The sequence below is a fragment of the Vitis vinifera genome, chromosome 15 (assembly GCF_030704535.1).
Source record: "Vitis vinifera cultivar Pinot Noir 40024 chromosome 15, ASM3070453v1".
Lineage (NCBI taxonomy): Eukaryota > Viridiplantae > Streptophyta > Magnoliopsida > Vitales > Vitaceae > Vitis > Vitis vinifera.
The window spans coordinates 13,412,240-13,432,598 of record NC_081819.1 but is presented as its reverse complement, the minus strand read 5'-3'; the positions used below and the strand labels follow the sequence as shown (position 1 = coordinate 13,432,598).

At 34.4% G+C, this 20,359-nt stretch overlaps 1 protein-coding gene and 1 long non-coding RNA gene across 3 annotated transcripts; one reads left to right on the top strand and one right to left on the bottom strand.

Moving 5' to 3' along the window:
• Positions 1-10,872: 10,872 nt before the first annotated feature.
• LOC100258098 (probable purine permease 11) lies at positions 10,873-18,166 on the bottom strand. Of its 2 annotated transcripts, none has more exons than XM_002266737.4 (2): positions 17,750-18,166; positions 10,873-12,086 (listed from the first exon to the last, which is right to left on the bottom strand). In XM_002266737.4, the coding sequence occupies exons 1-2, from the start codon at positions 17,772-17,774 to the stop codon at positions 10,987-10,989; spliced, it is 1,125 nt and encodes a 374-aa protein (XP_002266773.1). In that variant the 5' UTR covers positions 17,775-18,166; the 3' UTR covers positions 10,873-10,986. The 2 variants fall into 2 exon arrangements, with proteins under 2 accessions (XP_002266773.1, XP_010661433.1); XM_010663131.3 differs by having other exon boundaries at positions 10,873-12,083; positions 17,750-18,011.
• LOC132255199 (uncharacterized) lies at positions 16,888-17,419 on the top strand. The gene is made up of 2 exons (XR_009467834.1): positions 16,888-17,056; positions 17,281-17,419. It is a non-coding gene; the product is annotated as an uncharacterized LOC132255199 (long non-coding RNA).
• Positions 18,167-20,359: the final 2,193 nt, after the last annotated feature.

Below are 20,359 nucleotides of genomic sequence, written 5' to 3'. Positions count from 1 at the left end.
TTTCCGAGAAAATCCAAGCAAAAACCCTACAACCCCTGTTTGATTCCCAAGAAAATCCATCCCCCATTTGATTTCCGGGAAAATTCATCCTCGTTTGATTTCCGAGAAAATCCAAGCAAAAACCCTGCAACCCCCGTTTGATTCCCAAGAAAACCCATCCCCCATTCGATTTCCGGGAAAATTCATCCTCGTTTGATTTCCGAGAAAATCCAAGCAAAAACCCCAAGGAAAACCAAAAATCCCTGCGTTTTCTGGATCCGTTTTAGGGGTCTCTTTGCTATTGTGCGATTGGATTTAAATTTCACGAACCTTGAATCAAAACTGAGAAACAAGAAGAGGCGAGCCACTGTGCTGGAGAAGAGATGAAAACGGGAAGAAAAAAAAAAACACGGGAAACAGATTGTTTTTTTTTTGTTTAATTTTGTTCTGTGAACAGTAAAAAAACGGGGAAAACAAGATTTTGTTGTTCTCTAAACAGTGTCATTTTGAGAACACGGGAAACAACAAAAACAAAAATCACTCTCTCAACCAAACGAGTTTTTGGTGTTTTTTGTTTTCAAGAACAGAAAACAGTTCTTGAAAACACTAAACAAACAGGCCCTTTGATTCTCCTGAGTTCGGGACCAACAGTAAGTCAAACGACACGTCGAACCAATTCCTAATTAGTAGTACGCCTTTGGGCATAGGTGAGGACCTTACTAGGTCTGAGCTAGAGGTACCTGCCAAATGTTTTATCTAATGTCACATACACTTTTCATACATCAGTTATGTGTCGTTTTAGGGACTGGGTTTGGAAGACCCATTTGAGATTAGACCAGTAAAGGATGCTAGAGCCCATAGCGGTGCTCGTGTTGATAATACGCAAGCACCAACAGAAGTGCCTGAAGCAAGTGACGTTGTGAGTACAGTTGTGGTGAATCCGATGGTACCTCTTCAAAATGTAGGTGATGCATCAAGGTTAAGTGTAGGCCCTCCTTCGCAGGGAGCAGGACCATCTTTAAATCTCCCCGCGCGAAGCCGTTCTTAGCGTAGGATGATAGCGCACTCTCCCAACCCTTAATATTGGTTGTTTGTTGAACAAAACAATACGTTTTTTTTTATTTGTGTGATGCTTTTGGACGCTTGTATTTGAAATTCTATGTTGCGCCCTCTTTCAATTTTTTGTTTGTGGCTCGATTTGGTTGTATGTTGAGTATTGCGTGTATGCAGCTTTTTAGTTCTCGATGTTGTGCTAGCATAGAGATTGGATTGTGGTTAGGCTTTGCACATGAGAAAGAATAGTTGTTGCACCAGCTATTCGAGGTGCACACCTATAGGCTACCCATAATCCAATTAATTGTGTATTGATTCCCTTGTGGCGGGTCACTATTATGGAACCGAGTGTTATAATCAGACTCGTGCTGAAAAAGAATGGTCCAGTCATACAACCATGAGGCTTATTGCATCACTTATTATTGTTGCGGACGGTTGTAGTAGCTTGATAAAGTTTAAAAGATGTGGCCTGAATCTACTATTCGCATAGGTCAACTTACATTATTCATATATAGAGTATTCTGCTAGTTATACGATATGTATAGGAACAAAAAGCTTAAAAATGAGTTAACAAGTAGTTTCAATCAATTAACTGTAGTACCTTTTTAGGCATGCCTTGTCCACGAGTGGGGTAGCTAAGTGCCACTTGGGTAGGCGAGCCAGGAGGCTCCTACAAGTGTTGTTTTTAGGACACAAAATGGGTCATCCCAAGTTGGGGCGAGTTTCCCCGTCCTTAGGGTACCTGTTTGGATCCAAAACAACTCGGAGTACCAAATCCCTTTTGTTTATTAGATGGTGTCTCACCTTCCGATTATAATTTCGGGCTACCCGCTGTCAATACGTTGTAGCCTGCATAGCTACCATTTCTCTTTTTTCCTCAAGAAAAGTAATAGCTTCACACAAAGTTTCATGATTGGTCTAGCTATTGTATGCTTGTATCCATAGGGAAGGCAGTCACATTTCTCTTTCTTAACGCCATGATGATTCCACTTGCTCATTTCCTTGTGGGTAAGCCAGGGTAGAGAAATGATGTTGGATGTTTAACTCCTGATACAATTCCCTGACCTCCCAAGACTCAAATTGAGTTCCATTCATCGTATTTTTGGATTTTGATTTTTTCGGACATCCATTGAATACCCCCCGATTATAATGAGATTATTTAGACAATATCCAAGTCATATAAGATTTCATAAAAATATTTGAACATCAAAGAAGTGGAGAATTGGGAGGGTACAAAGAATATGAGGATTCCTCACATTCTTCCTACCTTTGTTAATTTTTTAGTATTTTTCGATTTTGATTTTTTCGGGCATCCATTGAGTACCCTCTAATTGTAATAAGATTATTTAAATAATATTCAATCCATATGAGATCCCATAAAAAATTTTAAACTTCAAATAAGTTAAGAATTAGGAGGATACGAGGAATGTGAGGATTCCTCGCATTATTCGTACCATTGCTAATTTTTTAATATTTTTCGATTTTGATTTATTTGGGCATTAATTGAACACCCCCTAATTTTAATGAGATTATTAAACAATATCCAACCCATATGAGATCTCAATATTTTTTTAAAACTTCAAAGAAGTGGAGAATTGGAAGGGTATGAGGAATGTGAGCATTCCTCACATTGTTCGTACCCTTGCTAATTTTTTAGTATTTTTCAATTTTGATTTTTTTGGACATCCATTGAACATCTCCTAATTGTAATGATATTATTTAAACAATAACCAAGTTATATGAGATCCCATAAAAAAATTTAAACTTCAAAGAAGTGGAGAATTGAGAGGGTACGAAGAAGTGAGGATTTTTCACATTGTTCATACCTTTGCAATTTTTTATATATATATATATTTTTTGAATTTGATTTTTCTAGGCATTCACTGAACATCCCCTAATTGTAATGAGATTATTTAAACAATATCTAACCCATATAAGATCTCATAAAAAATTTTAAATTTCAAAGAAGTGGAGAATTGAGAGGGTACGAAGAATGTGAGGATTCTTCACATTCTTCATACCAGAGCTAATTTTTTAGTATTTTTCAATTTTGATTGTTTCGAGTATCCATTGAACACCCTCTAATTGTGATGAGATTATTTAAAAAAGATTCAATCCATATGAGATCCCAAATTTTTTTTAAAACTTCAAAGAAGTGGAGAATTGGGAGGATACGAGGAATGTGAGCATTCCTCACATTGTTCGTACCCATGCTATTTTATTTTATTTTCATATTTTTGGATTTTGATTTTTATGGGCATCTATTGAAACAGCCCCTAATTGTAATGAGATTATTTAATCAATATCCAAATCATATGAGATCCCAAAAAATAGTTGTAACTTCAAACAAGTGGAGAATTATGAGGGTATAAACAATAAATCAATTGCATATAAATTTTTCAATATTGTATCTTAGTTTTGAAATTAACCTATTTAATACATTTAGAGAAATTAGTATAAATTTTAAATTTTAATATCATACGACCAAAAAATTAGAGCTACAAAGATAGTTATTAAATTGTTAGCACCTCATAAAAGCATTCCTCTTAGAGTAGTTATTAATACAAATAAGAGAAACTATGTTATAGTCATTTATGTACATTCAATGGGAATCGGAACAGGTACAACCTTGTTCATACGATTACTTTTTCTCACTAAGGTAGCAATAGGGAAACCTCCAATTGGATTGAATCCTCCCCCCGGTGGCCCTTAAGGGAATAAACATCAATAACTTCGAATTGGATCAGTTAAGATGCTTGAAGCTTCTTACATCTTTAGGTTTCTTCTTGTTTTCTATCATGTTGTACCTATAGACTCGTATTTTTTAAATGTGTTCCCACTCGACTAGCGAAACTCGCTTTTATTTTTATTTTTATTTTTTTGTTAAGGTGAAAAAAATGTACTTCATAAAAAATGGATTCATCACTTATTTTTTATTTCTTAAAAGAAAAACAAAATAAGAAATAAAACTCTAAAAAAAATTACTCCAATTTTTTTAGAAAAGTTGTCTGTGAAAACCCAAGTTTGAGTTCAGGGATTAGGTTACCTATTAAGAAAGTACCTCTAAAAAGGTAACACCTCTCTAAACCTTAAAAATGTCTCTATTATTGAGCTAAAGAGATTATAGCAAATGACTGATCAATCAAATGGATATCAGAACATAACAAACACGGATGATATCATGACAATAGGCAAGCATGTTTAATTAGTGAAAACAAATAGGACCAAAAGCATACTTGGCCTTCAACTAGAGTGCTTATTACAAAATATTAATATCTCATCACCTTCTATATATATATATATATATATATATATATATATATGAATTTGAGGCATCGACTTTTCTCCACCCACAAAGTTATGCGATCACTAATATTTCATCTCCTTCTAGACATTTGAACTATCAAGTAATTTCATAGCTCTATGGAAATGGAATCTTATTCGAAGATTATGACATTTATTTTTTTTATTCATTTAAAAAATAAAAAATAAAAATAAAAACCTACTTTTCCTTTTATTATATTGTGAAATTTGAATTAATTTTGTTATGATTCACTCGGGATGATAGGTTCGACCTATCAAGTCAACTCACAAGGGTTAAAGGAGCAATGCTCCTTGAGAAATTTTCTTTATGTGATGATTGACAAATTTGCCCCTCTTATATATTTAACCATTTTATCTTTAAGGTTTTGTTTTTTTAGTGCACAACCGCAATTGAGAGGATTTTTTGGGAGTTTCACTATTGTAACTCTTCTTATTCATTTTGATTAGTGGTTTGTTGAGTGTTGGTACACTCTATGGACATAGAGATCATATTGATCATCAAAACAGGTTAAAAATCTTATCTTTTTCTTTATTTCCTTCTCATATGGAGTTTGGTTACACCACCTACTTCTATTATCCCTCGGTATCTCTTGGAGAAACAATGACACAAACTAAAATGTACACTTTAAAAAACACTATTTTTAAAATAGACAAGTCTATTATTTCAGTTTGAGATTTTCACATGTCATCATTTTCTAAGAAGCTCTACCTCTTAAATCTATGTCTCATTATAGGTTTCAATTATTGATTCGTGCCCACTTGGTGTCTCAGTTGATTCGTGTCCAACTGGTGCTCCTTGATTGAGGGATTAATCAACAAAATTTATAACCTATTACACCATATACTAGGGTAGCAAAGACAAAGCTACTATAGCATAGTGGCTCTAGGATCGTTCACTGGGATGGGTTTTCACTTCACAAATGATATTAATTCAAAGTTGAATTGGTGCCTTTTCATTTCAAGGTTAGCTTTAAAAGAAAACATAAACTTTGGTTGAAAAGGTTTGGTTTTAAACTAACCAAAAATAGTAACTGATTTTTACTAACAAAGAAAAGTGTTTCTTGGAGTTCAGATCACTAGGCTCAGGTTCCTCATACAAAAAGGGAGTTCCGGTCACTTGTTTCTTTTCCTCGCATTAGAGAATTAACATATAGTTAATTCTCTAACCGGTGTTGTACAGATGCTTCCCATTAATGGGTTCAAACACTAAATCCCTCTCACTGATGCACCTTACAATGGCTCATACCTCTCACCTAGCACTTGCCATTCAAGGTGATCTTTAACCTTGGATTACCCGTCAAAAGCTCGCAAGAGATAACTAATGGATGTCTCCTTGGAGTCCAAAAGCTTACCAAGTGTTGGCTATTCTAGAAAATCCTACCTTCAAGTCACCTCCCAAAGGCTCGCAAGGGGTAAACTAGTGCATCTCCATGGACGGAGATCACTTGCCTTACCAAGTGTTGGCCCAGGTGATTTAAAGGCGTTTTAAGTTAACTAAAAAGATAAAAACCATTAACGAGTCACACTTTCTCTTCATTAAAAACTAAAACAACAAAACTTCCAAATTATACATGTGGAAACTTACCCGGCTTTCCTCACTCCAAGAGACAAAAAGCCTAGCCTCTCATCCTCTGAGGAAAAATCCTTAGAGTTTGTTTGGCTAGCAAGAAAACTAACGAGAAAACAAGAATATATATGAAAAAACAGAGCAAGTGCTCTGTTCGTTGATTCTATATATTGGATTACATATATTGATCGATTCCCTCTTACAGTGGATGCAAGGGAGTTTATATAGGAAGGTAATTTACCCTTCCTTGGATACTTCCTAGCTAAGGAATTACATGAGTGGCTGAATACAAGGAGAAAATGGAAATTTATAAAAAAAATATCTGAAGAAAAATATCCAAAAGAGTCGGTGGCAAATATCGGGAAGCTCCAGGACCCATTTCGCAAGAGAAAATGGTGTCTGCGAGATTTCGCAGACACTCAAGAGGGCTGCGAAATCATTTCGCAACAACATGCTATCCTCGCAAGGTTGCGAAGTTGGCTTCCACCTTGAGGTTCCAAGCTTCCCTCTCGCGGTATACGTCGGGCATCTTCAGGAGGAAATCCACAACACTGTGCAAAAAGGCTGCGAAATTCTCGCAACAAAAGGCTGATTCTGCAACACTTTGCAAAATGCTTCCTTCAGCTTGGAGTAATCGGCTTACAATGGCTGTAACTCCTTCATTTCAACTCTGAATTGCACACCGTTTGAAGCATTGGATTCTTGACTTCCGGAGCTTTGAAATGGTATATAGCATGTAGAAAATGGACTTCGGGAAGTGCTCCAAAAGTGTGCAAGAAGACTGCAGCTGCTGTCCTCTATTTTCTTCACTCTGTTTTTCCTCTCTCCTTGCTTCTCTCCTTGCATACTTTGAACGACTTTGGCAAAGGGCTATGGAGCTCCAAAGCTTGGTTCTTCATGAATTTGAGCTCTTCATTGCTTTGCCATGGATTCCAAATAACTCTCCTCAATCTTGGATAGTTTTGGTGATCAAATTACTAACAAAAACACCAAAACTTACACAATTTGATAAGAAATGATTGCAAGGGTCCTTAACATGTTAATTGGGTTAAAAGGCAATAACTACTACTCAAAAGTGTTTAAAAGAGTTAATTACAAGCTATCAAATAGCACTTTTTGAGTAGTAATCAATTATATGTCAATTTCATGCAATTAAGAAGATATGTATACATTTGCCCACATTTCATATATTTTCATGGGATCCCAAACCCTATTTGCAACTACTTTCATGAAGGGTACCTCTCATGTATAAAGACCTCTTTTATTTGGTAAAAGGCTTTTCTGAATACCTCAATACCCTTCATTATTAGAGATCATGGGATTGGGACATTACAATATATAAGACATTTAATCCTTTAATCAGACTATCCCAGATTCTCTAATCTCTATCAGCTCCTTACAACTTGAGAGACAGTTATTTGGAAGAGTGGCTGCTGCAATGCTTTCTTTGGCTTATTTCTAAATAAAATAAAAAAAGAATAGGTTAAAAGCACAAAACAAAATTATTATTCCCACAACTTACCTTCGATGATTAATAATTGGGTTATATATAATTTACCCATCAATAAATATAGTTTATCTGTAACGACCCGCACCCAACCATGTAGATATTGTCCGCTTTGGGCCCAAGAGGGCCCTCACGGCTTTAAAACGCGTCTACTTGGTTAAGAGGAGTCTCTACATATATAGCGCTAGGAACATTCTCCCCTATCCGATGTGGGACATCACAAACACCCCCCATGCAGACACAACGTCCTTGTTGTGTCCCATGGGATTGCGGAGCCAAACAGACAAAGCCAAACAAACCCCCACACCGGGGTCGGGGATCGGCTCTGATACCATTTGTAACGACCCGCACCCAACCATGTAGATATTGTCCGCTTTGGGCCCAAGGGGGCCCTCACGGCTTTAAAACGCGTCTACTTGGTTAAGAGGAGTCTCTACATATATAGCGCCAGGAACTTGCTCCCCTATCCGATGTGGGACATCACAAATACCCCCCCATGCAGACACAACGTCCTCGTTGTGTCCCATGGGATTGCGGGGCCAAACAAACAAAGCCAAACAAACCCCCACACCGGGGTCGGGGATCGGCTCTGATACCATTTGTAACGAACCGCACCCAACCATGTAGATATTGTCCGCTTTGGGCCCAAGGGGGCCCTCACGGCTTTAAAACGCGTCTACTTGGTTAAGAGGAGTCTCTACATATATAGCGCCAGGAACTTGCTCCCCTATCCGATGTGGGACATCACATTATCCATCAATCTTTATCGTGTTTTACATTTTACATGCAAACACCCCCACCTCTGACATATGCCACCCTCAAATTTTCAAAAGGGTAAAAAAGTATCCCTCAAGTGATTAATAATTTTAAAAATAAAAATGAAATAGAAATATTGTCTACCCTAAAAATTCTAAAAAAATAAATAAATTATTTATAATTAAGTGCTAATTTAGGAAACAAATAACACTTATCTTTTTTCTTTTAATTGCTAATAATATATTAGGATTTCTATAAAATTTTAAATAAATAAATAGAATTTTTCATAAAATGTATTTAATATTCATTTTTTTTCTCATTTTTTTTCTTATGGTGCAACTGCTATCCTAATTTATATTTCATTAGTTTTCTAAATTTTTATTAGAGATTTGTTAAATCAATTTCCTGATGTATGGTTTGTTTTTTATTTTAATTTTGAAATTTTTTAAATTTAATTAAATAAAAACTAATTTACAACTAAATTATATGCTATTGAACTTTTGATAACATTATTTTCAGTTATTCACATTTAAAGAATTTGTTTTTAATTTAAACTTTAGAAAATAACATGCTTTAAGAAAATACTATGAATTTTTTATAATTTAATTAAAAAATGTTAATTTTCATAAAATGATTGAAAATTAACTAGTGAGATTTTTTATTTTCCTATTACTTTTAACTCTTTTAAAAAAAATCCTTTGAATGTTTCTAATTTTTTTTATAAAATATTTTCGTTTTTGGTATTTGGATTTTTTTAATTTGATATATTATGTTTATTCATGATTATAGTCTAAAATTACACAATTTATTAAACAATAATAAAATTATCACTAATTCCTTTTAAAATTCATGGATCTCTCAAGTTAACAATAACTCTTTAATTTCACGTATAAATCTTGTCACAAAATAAAGAAAAAAATTCAATATAAATTACTTCATGTTACGATTTTAAAAATCAAGGATTTAAGTCCATATTTCTTTGAAAATTTCGAATTTTGGTTGGAAGAAAGACAGAATGAAGGGAAATAATGTTGATTTGAAAATAGTGGATTCAGGGGCATATGGACCCTCATTTTCCATATATAATGGAAAGGGAGGCAGAGAGAAGGATGATGGTTTCAGGTGAAACACTACACGGTGAAAGAAATTGAGCTGGATGAGCTTCAGACCAAGGATGCTGCTTCATATGGAGTACTTTCAGGGCATATGGAATCTCTTAGTTAACCAAAAAAAAATCCAGATTGGCTTCAGAAGTTGAGGATAAAGTAACTTCTACTGCTGTTGGTGCTGCAGCTGCTTTTTCGATTGCTATGGCAGCAGCTGCAGCTGCCAAGGTAGCCGTTCATGGTGCATTCCAAGCTAGACTAATGGCTGATGAAGCTCTGGTCTCAGTTATAATTGGAAATCCTGTGCAAAGGAATGAACCTTTCCACTCTGTTGGTGCAAACAATAAAGGAAATAATAATCCTGCAAGAACCCTGTAGTTAATTGTCATCTTTCTTTTCCCCGTGCTTTAATCCCTGAGAAATTTAACTTAAACTAACACTTGTTTCACCATGTCGAATAAAGGGATGTTCACCTTTACTTGCTTCAGAATATCAAACACCTCTTCTTTCTTTCTTTCTTTCTGGGCTTGAGGAAAAGGAACTGATGCAGATGAATGACCAGCCTTTTTCAGCAATAGGATGTCATCTTTTGCTGCTTTCTTCTCCTTCTCATTCATCTGATCTTCTTCCATATTTTTCTGGTTCTCTGTTTCCTCCAATTCTCCACGGCTTCTTAATGCCACCACAGCTTTAATCTTATGTTGGTCACAAGTTGACTGCATGGATTCTTTGACTTCACATATTGCTTTCAGGTTTTGGTGAGGTTGAGCTGGAAATCTCCCTTTTTCTCCACTTGACTGCATGTTTATTTTATCCAACGTTGTATGAATGTTTGTGATATGGGCATTGAATTTCCTCTATTCTTCATTTCATTTTCTCTACTCACTCAATGATTGTTAGGAAGAAAAAAATAATTTGCAACCAATTATGTTTTTTTGTTTGTTACTAATTTTTTTTACATAAAAATTAATTAAATAATTAATTATATTTATTCATTATTGTTTCATTTTATTTGCTTTATTGGTTATTTTAATAGTATAATAAAATATTTGTGTATATATATATATATAAAACAAGGAGATTGTTAATATTTTGATACATGGAATAGAAGAGTAGCAAATGAAAGAAGATTAAGGGAAATAAGGGTTCATTTGACCATTTTTTTTTAAACTTATTTTTAGAAACCATTTTTAAGTTAAAGGACAAAAAAATATTTTTAAAAACAAGTTTCAGAAAATCGTTTTTAAATCAGATGACCAAACAAGCTCTAAATTCCTTGGAATTCATTTCTCGATCTGAAACTTCAATTATGTGAACTTTAATCTCTAGCAATCCAAGTCCCTAAGTTGTGAAGCTATTCTTAGAGAGAGTCATCGGAAGATGCCATGAAAAATAAAATGTTCGTGATTCCAATCCCATACAAGGGACTTTCCACATTCCCATGGGAAAATCAAACAACCCCCAATGGATTCATACTGGTCTTGTGAAAAAAAACCAATATGTATGTAGAGATGAACTGCAACATTGATCAGACAAAAGAAGAAATTGAAAAAAAAAAATCACTTGTAAAATCTCAATAATGGATCTAAACAAGTACAGACCAATAAATCTGTAAACAAATATGCATTGATTGATAATGTCGTCCATTACAATAGAAAAGCAGGGTAAATCCAAGAATACTGAACAAGTTTCAATCAACAACATGAAGAATCATCAGGGTGGTTATCATCAGCACCAGTTTGTGCTTTTATTGCCTTGCGATCATCCAGATAATTCTGATAAATATAAGAAGCAAAACCCCAAAAAGCCAAAAGCATAGCAATTACCTTCACGCCGTTCATTTCGTCATGGAAAACCATCACTGAAGCAATAGGAACAACAGCCAAAGAGACGGTACTAATAACATTGGAGAAGAGAGAAGAGACCAGAAAAATCAAGCCCACAACACCTACAGAACAAACTTGCCAAGCCACAGCTGTCCAGACCAAAGTCATCACATAAGAAATTCTCCCCTTGCCAAACCCATTCATTTCTCCATGGAGAGTCTTCCATTCCCCACTTGCAAAAAGACCCACAAGTGAAGCGCATGCGGCAACAATGGATGTATAAATTTGCATTTCCAAAACCACGGAAAATGTTTCTTTCTTTATTACCTTCTCAAAGGATAGCTGCATAAGGGAGAGCAAAAGAGAATAAAGAGCTGAAGCTGCAAGGGTGCAAATGATACCGATGGCATATTTCCCCTTAGAGATGCCTGAAGAACCCTCAGAATCATCATTGATAGCAATGAGAGAGGCAGATAAGGATAGAATAACCACAGAATTAAGAATCAAAGCAGTGAACTTTTGAGAATTGATGTAGAAAGAGAAAACCGCGTTAAAAGCCAATTGGGTAGCACAAATGAGCGAATAAGTAGAGGCAGTAAGGTACAAGAGCCCAGTAGAATACAGCATGTTGTCACCAGCTAGGACTACTCCAAGAGCGATGTAGATGGATGCAAGGATGGTCCAAGAAGGTGGAGTAGTAGTTGAAGGCTCCTTGGATGAGGGTATAAGGAAGAGTGGGATGAGAAGAATTGGAAAAGCAGCAGTTTGGACAAAAGTAGCCATCCATTTACTATTTCCACCCTTGTCATAATAAAATCTTCCTAAAAGAACAGCAGCTGCTTGGCCAGCAACGAGGAAAAAAATGTTGAGTGCCACCAAAAGCCACCATTGCCAACATTTTAGTCCAATGAATGAAGATTGCCTCGTTAAAGTTTCATCTTTGCTCAAGATCGGTTCTGCAGAAACTGCTGGAGGAAGTAACACAACAATAAAAAATTTAGAGCGTTTATAGGAAACAGATTTTATCTGATCATTAGGAATTCAAATATGGAAAAAACTGCTAGAAATTAAAGACAATCATAGAACAATTATTCAATTAATCAAATTTTACAACATTAGTACAGAAGCTAATAACATTAGTGAAGGAACTTCTGCTTTAGTAGATGGAAAACACTGATATGAACACACTATGTTACATAAATGTCCAATGGAGTGGGTTTAATAGGGTACAACTATGTTAGATGGACTTGCATATGCAACCTGGTGTGCATATGGCCTAGGTGTCAAATTCATATAGTTTCCTAGTATCACAACACAAGTACATGACCAAATTATCAAGTGTCCAATTTTTTCTCATCTCTACTACATGATAAAATGATGCATAAGATAGTTAGCTAGGCATTGGTTCTTTAACTCATTTTTAAGTAATCAAAAAAAAGAATGAAGTAAGAAGGTGTTTGGAACTATTCAGAACCAGAACCACTAGGATTGAAGTATGAACTACTGAGCTGCTGCTTCTTCTCCTTCCTCTTCCAAAACGCCCCCGCCCCCCTTTTTTGGATCTATCTTCTTCCTGATTTTCCTTCCAACTGATAGCAACCTTGGATACATTGGCTCCAAATTACTGAGATTGAGAGGAGTAGTGATGGCAAGACAGAAGCCTGCCATGAACCTTTGTCAACTGGTAAGGAAACCATTCCTATTAGCAATGCAGTTTAAAACTCGCGCAAGCAAGGATTCCCTCCACAATGCCCCTAGACTAGAAAAAGATGAGACAAAGAGGAGAGAAAACCCACTTTAATGTAGCCAATTTCATTCATCTCTCATTTATTTGCTACTTAAGAGAGCCAAATGTGTTTGGAACGTTTGGTGAGCTAGACCTGCTCCTCTGTTCTTTAGTTACACTCTTGTTAGTTTGTGTATTCCAAATAGGAGCATCAACCTGCATTCCTTACCATGCTAGTTCATACTGTTTTTTTTTTATAGGTAGTGCTGGTTCATACTGTTGAACTCTACACAAAATATCTAGTTTTAGATTAGTAGCCAAACTGTGAGCATAATATGCATTGTGGGCTTAAATACTTAACAGCTTAAAACTTTAAGAAAACTGATCGTTCAACATGGTATCAGACCTCATTTAGCAGGAGGACATAAGTTCAAACCTCACCACATGTTTATTTACCCAATGTATTGAGCTCACATGCAAGCTCAAATGAGGTTGCCCTTAATTTGTTTGCCCACAAGGTTGTCCATCTCCCCACCTGTGGCCCCAAGGCCACACATAAAATAGGGTGTTAGAAAACACCCCACACATGAGAGAGCATACTAGATAGCAGGATATACATTGTGGGACCAAATTCCTGAAATGAACATTTGCAACTGTAAAAGATTGGATATAAAAATGCACTTTCTAAAGGGAAAAAAATGATTTAATATGCTCTATGAAGTAACAATCAAATTTAAGGAAACTAGAGATGTGCACCTGCTAGTTCCAAAAGATAGGTGGGCAAGCCAGGGATTAAGTTAACAACCTTCTGAAGTTACAGCTATAACATGTACCAAACATTCTCTTCTTATGAAAAACAATGTATGACACCAACTTCTCCTCGCAAACAGACAACAGTTCAAATCTTGACCTTATTTGAAATACTCAGAGAGAGTTCCATGGCTAAAAAATAATTTTAAAAAGAGATCTATTGTAAGGATTCACATGGGTGAAAATAAGTTCATTTCAGTTGCAAATGTACTTGGGTATGGTATTACCGAGTGGCCTATGAGATGTTTAAGAGGTGAGAACTTAAGGCATTGGATTTTGGGTTCCCTTGGAAGAGAAAGTCAATGGGAGATTAGCTAATTGAAATAAAAGTTTCTATCACTTTAGGAATAGAATTATGATTTTTCACTCTGACCAAAATTCCAATGGCATTTCTTTCTTTGTTTATTGTTAGTCAGGAAAAACTAAAAGATAGTCAAGGATCTCCTTGGCCTATTGGCATGAGATATAGGGTGCAATCAAGGATGAAATGGTTCCACCCCAATGTTTGTAGGGTGTGGAGTGGGTTATTTACGCCTGTAGGGCCAGAACGGACCAGAACAGACCAGATTTCCTAGGCTCATCCATATATCAGGTTGGGCTTAGAAATCAATCCAGGCCCATTCAAATGATGCCTTAGTACTGACAGGGACAGCTGGACACAAGTTGAGGCCTATGACAAGATTAAATGGGATGTTTTTTAAGTTTAGGATATATATACAAGGGAATAAGACAAAAAGTGAGAAGAAAAAACACCATATCTGTCTGCTATATAATTATGAAGTTCTTAATCAATAATACATGAGAACAATAATAATGATAATAATAATAATAAATAATTAAATAACTATAATATAATAATAAATAATAATAATGTCAAAGAAAATCTAAAATGATCATAATAGGTCAATGTCAAAGGGGAATTCTTCTAGAATGCAAATTAAAAATATTAGATAATTATTTTATTGATAACACATCAAATATGAAACCAGACCCACATAAAAACAACTAATTCAAAATACATAACTACTATCCCACAAAAAGAAAATATAAGGCTGCTTTCAAATGCTGCCTTAAATTAGGGCATTTTTATAAATTTAATGTTTTTATGATATGCATGGCAATATCTATGGGTGAAACTCACTTATCAAAATATCTATAGGTGAAACTTGGGCTAAATTGTTAAGCCTGAGGTTGGTGCTCTGGTCTCTAGCCATTATAGAGTTTGTTAATTCAATATGCAATTCCTACCCAGTCCTAGCCCTATCCACTACTGTGTATGTGCATGTTCATGTGTGTGCGTGTGTGTGTGTATTGGGTGGGGGTGGGTTAGATCTCCAAGCATAATGCAAGCATTAGTTTAGGCAATGTAATTGGTAAGAAGAAGGCTCTCTTAAGGAAATCATTTTGGAGGGTTCCTAAAGACCACGGCTACCTATGGCGTTGATTTAAGCACTTAATTTTTAGAAAAAAAAAAAAAAGAATTTTGTCAAAAGAAACAAAAAAGAACCATATGAGAACAAGGAATGCTTCAAACAGAAACCAAGAAACTAAAAAATAAAAAGAGAAGAAAACTAAAAGATAGGCCACTCCAGTAAAAAGCATCTCAAGGACATTCAAAGTGGATCCTATACTTCTAGGAAACTGCCCCTCCTTATCCCGAGATATCAACCTCTTTGTGGCTGGCCTTCACAATCCGAAGAAATCCCACATCCATCCTAGAATATAAAGTAATAATCACTCAAGGGCAATCCTTGAAAATTGAAAATAGTTGCACCACATCTATTGAACAACTGCTAAGCAATCCCCTTCCACCATTAATTTGCTTTAATCTGTTTTGAGAGCTTCTCTTAAGCCTTCTAAAAGGGCTAATACATTGCCTTTAATAGCAATACCCAAACCCACTGGTTTTGAAAAGGCTTAACACACCTTCCTTGTGACTTCTGAAAATGTTTCTAATGTTAGTTTGCCTTAGAAACCTTAAAACCCAGCCATCAAATCCTTGTGATTTCTAAAAATGTCTCTAGTGCTAGTTTGCCCAAGAATCCCCAAAAAGAAACCACCAAAATTCACTATCACACAACCAATTGGAGAGGAACTCCATTCAACAGTGGATTCTATCACTCTTTTACCATTAGCATTATGTTGATCAAAATCTTGCTTATATTCTAATTTGGCTTCTAGAATAACACATTGCTTATGGCTGCTAAGGGTGTATTGGTTTATCCATCCTTTTCTACGAGGAGGACACTTGTTTTGATGATGGCCTGCTCTCCTAAATTCTTAAGATTTTGTTTGCATTTGAGAGTATCCATCATGTCACCACCAAAAGCTTTCACATCATCGCATGGAAATTAATGGATGTAAATGTTCAGTATAACTATAAAAGACTTCATGTTCTACAACAAAGGGAAGACAAACATGAAGTTTGCTCTCCGAAATTCTAAGATTTACTCTACATTTGAGATTCCCCAATGTGTGAGCTTCTCATATAACAACACTACCACTCTCTCCACTCCCCTTGCCTCTGATTCTACTCCATTGTCCTTTAAGCTTTGACACCTCAGACTCTCCCCTCCTCTTAAGTCACGCCCCTCCTCTTCGAGTCCCATGTCACTACCACAAGCTTCTACATAATCATATGACAATCAATGGAAGTTTAATGTTGAAGAGGATAAACGGGTATAAAGAGTTCACTGACTTTTATCAATACTTTTACATAAGCAAATACGTATATCAACAAGAAAAAAATTGGTCAGAGTTGTTTTGATTGCTAACTCTACCAAAACAAGCATCTTATAAAGCATTTTTCAACCCATCATAGAACTAACCAAATAATGTAGACAGTTGTGCTTCCCCATCCATATAATAAGTGTAAAGTCTTGTTTGAGATAACGTTTAACTTTTGAATTTAGCAATACAAAAAATAGAACTAGAACTAGAAAGATGCTATTAAATTTTTTATGGATGGGGATTTTAAAGTGCTTTTATTAAAGATAAGATAATTATAAAAGTTTCCAAAATTTTAGTTAAATAAACTCTGTTTCCTTGGTCTTACTTCTTTAAAAAACATGAATAAATTGCATCGGTGGATGCCATGGTGATTCTATCCAAACATTCCTACAAATTGTATTTATCCTTCAACCCAACTTTTAGGGTTTGAGAAGCTCTCCCAAATTCAAGTTCAATATGAAACAAAAAGAAAAAGAAATAGAAAGGCCAAGGAGGGTCTAAATTGGTCTTTCATTGCCTGAATTCTACTAAAATGCCACTAACTCGACATAGAAGAATTCAGTTCCCACAGCTTAGTTTTTTTTATCTTTGCTTTTTAGGAAAAAGAAAAGAAAAGAAAAAGAAAAAAAAAAAAAGCCGTACTTGGAAAATGCTAACCAAACAGTACCTAAGGTGGTGTTTGTTTTTTGACTGAATAGAAAAAGTCAAAATATTTGGTTTTTTCTATTCAACTAAAAGTAACATGTTAATATCATCCAATATAATTAAATTGAACTTATTGATAACAAATTCATTTTAGCTATGTTAGATGATGTCAATATGTTACTTTTAGCTGAATAGAAAAAGCTAAAATATTTAACTTTTTATATTCAGTCAAAAAACAAACACCACCTAAGTCTACAACCAAACTCTCAATCTTTTGGGAAGTAAAAAAAGAAAAGTGCCAGATCACTTTCTTCAACATCCTTTCTAAAAATTAGATTCCTCTGAAAGCCGCCATAAAAGGCTACTAGCTCTTATCGAAAAATAAGAAAACTCATTTTCTACCTTCCTCCGTTCGATTGCCGAGAAAAGGGAGGAAACCAAAAGAAATTAAATTTTTCGAGCTTCGACTTCCATTATTTGGAATTCCAGAAAACATAGGATCAGCCGAGTATTTGGCTCCAACATTGAATTCTTTCTAGATTTTTACAAGGAAGCCATAACAGTATAAAACACAAGATCCAAAATTTTCTCATGCTTTCCTCAGTGTTTACTGAGCCGCCAAACGGAGGGTTAGATTTGATTCCGGTGAAATATCAGAATTAAAAATAAATAAAAATAAATAAATAACAGAAAGATATATAGGAATAAGGAGAGAATCACCCGGCATGTCGAGAGCCGGCTGCATCGGCAATAGGGCGGCGGCTGCGACGGCGAAGAAGATCTTTGCGGAAGCGACAGTTGCTGCAGCCAACGGTGGCAACTCAAGCGGTCCACAAAATGAACGACTCAAACAAAAATAAATTATCAAATAATATGATATTATCTTCTCTCAGTCCCGCGCTTTCCCATTTTATGTCAATCCAATTAATTCTAAGTTAATTTCATTTACACCCCAAAGTTGAGTATAAATACACTAATCCACCACATATTTTAAATTTTTTCAGTTAACACCCCTATAAATCTATTTTATATATAAATTTTATTTTTAAAAAACATTTAATTTCATTTTTAATGAACTATTAAAAACCCAAATCTAAAATATTTTTACTTAAAATCTCTCTAAAAAATAAATTTGATAAACGAATTAAATTTATAGAGATATTAATCGAAAGAATTTGTAACCAATAATAATTGAGTGTATTTATACCAAACCTGGAAAGGCCTCAATGAAATTTTGGATAAATATAAATTTATAAAAATAAAAAATAATTTCTAATAAAAGTTATGGGAGGACAAAAGTTGACTTTAAAATAAAATTCCTTTCCAATTGAAGCAATTATTTTCTTGAAGAAACAATATTTTATTTAATACCATTTACATAAATATTTATTTATAAATAAGGAATGGAGTATGCTCTGGCTTTGACATTAGTGGCACACTTTGTTTGAATTTGGCATTGACTACAATTGTTTTCATGGAAATAATCATTTGCTTAAAGAATTGGACTTTGACAAATTGATGATTTTGAGAAGCACTTCAATACATGAAAACTGCATAAATGTTTTACGTCTCTTTGCATTAACCTCGATTGTCCTAACAACTAGACTTCAAATCAAAATAGAGTTGACGTTTTGGATTCTTGAACGAGTCTAATAACTTTTAAGAATAATCTACAAAGTGATTTTAAACAATTAGAACATGTTTGATTATCAGATATAACATGAAATGAATATTATATCATATTTTATGTTTGGTTGGTGATAAGCTCTGATAAGTTATCTAGTTACTTACCGTATCTTCTGTTCAACTAAATATGAGATAAATAAGATAAGTGGTGAAATATATCATCCACTTTTTTTTTATTATTCCTTTTATATGGAATATGTTAATTTCATGTTAAGATATGAAATATGCATGTCTCATGTATCATAGATTTATTTTTCATCAATTTTTTTGTATATACTCATTTTGTAAAATAAAATGCTAAGATATGAGATATGAATATCTCAAATATAGTAAATTTATTTTTTATCATTTTTTTTATATACTCATTTTGCAAAAATGTTATTATCCATTTTAAAGCAAAAATGTTTAACAATATTATTATTCATTTTTAATGAAAAATGTAATCCTACTTTTCATTTAAAATTGACAATTAGAATAATTTTCGATGAAAAAGTTTCAAAAAATAGAACATGAAATAGTGTTGTAGACATAAAAATTTTAGTGGATTAAATTACCACTAATTTGGTCTTCAAAATTAATAAATAAATGGATAAGTGAATAAATAAAAATAAAAATTCTTCTTATGGGTAATTTTCCTAAGAAAAAGAAAACTAACCTCCAACTACAAAAAGAATAATAATAATAATAATTATTATTATTATTATTTTGTTGATAAAACCTTCAGATAAGAAAAGTTGCTAAAGTCAAAGAACTAAATCTCTTGAATTAAGCAACTAAAATTCGGGAATTCGAAATTCAAATTCCTTACTTTCACCTATAAATAGAAGTGACTTCTTTCAAGAGGGAGAAAATTCATAAATCAGAAAAATCCGAAGGAGAAAATCCAAAGGCAACTTTATACAAGAAAAGAAGAAAAAACTTCATCAAATCTCCCTGTAAGTTCGGTAAACAGTAAAAAGACTACATATGTGTTATTGGCTATTCAACAAGTTCATTTGGGAAAAAGTCATTTAGGCCCTTAATTGATCTTCAAATTCAAGGAAACAAGTTTGTCATCGTTCTTCAAGTTGTGGTTGAAACGAAAGAATTAGATGGAAAATATTCTTTTGTAAAAAAATATATATATTATTTTTGAGATTGTACCCCAAGAATTTTAATTTTAATAATTATTTTGTTTGCATTATTTTCCTATTATTTTGCTAATTTCGTATGACTTTTATGAAATTTGTGCGTGCAAATTTCTGGCATGCTTGGTAGGACCTCTCTATCTCTCATCTCTTTCATTAGAAAAATGATCACTACTACATCAATGGCATCCAAAAGAATTCAAGTTGTGCATGTCAACAAGGGTAGTGACAAGATCGTCATTGCGCAATCGACACACAACACCGTTATGGGCCCCATAACTCGTAGCAAAGCAAAATCAACATATTCACCTTCAACAAAACATATAAGTGACTCTACTTGCTTGTTAAAACCGGTAAGGACACATGATGAGCACACATCACTTTGGCTTCTCCAAGGGCAAAAAACCATAGTCCTCGTAGTAAGGGAAAACTCCCTTTAGCATTAAAGAACTTTGGGGATAAGTCTCCTTGCTCTGTTACCAATACCAACTCCAGCACCAGCTCACACTCCGGATCG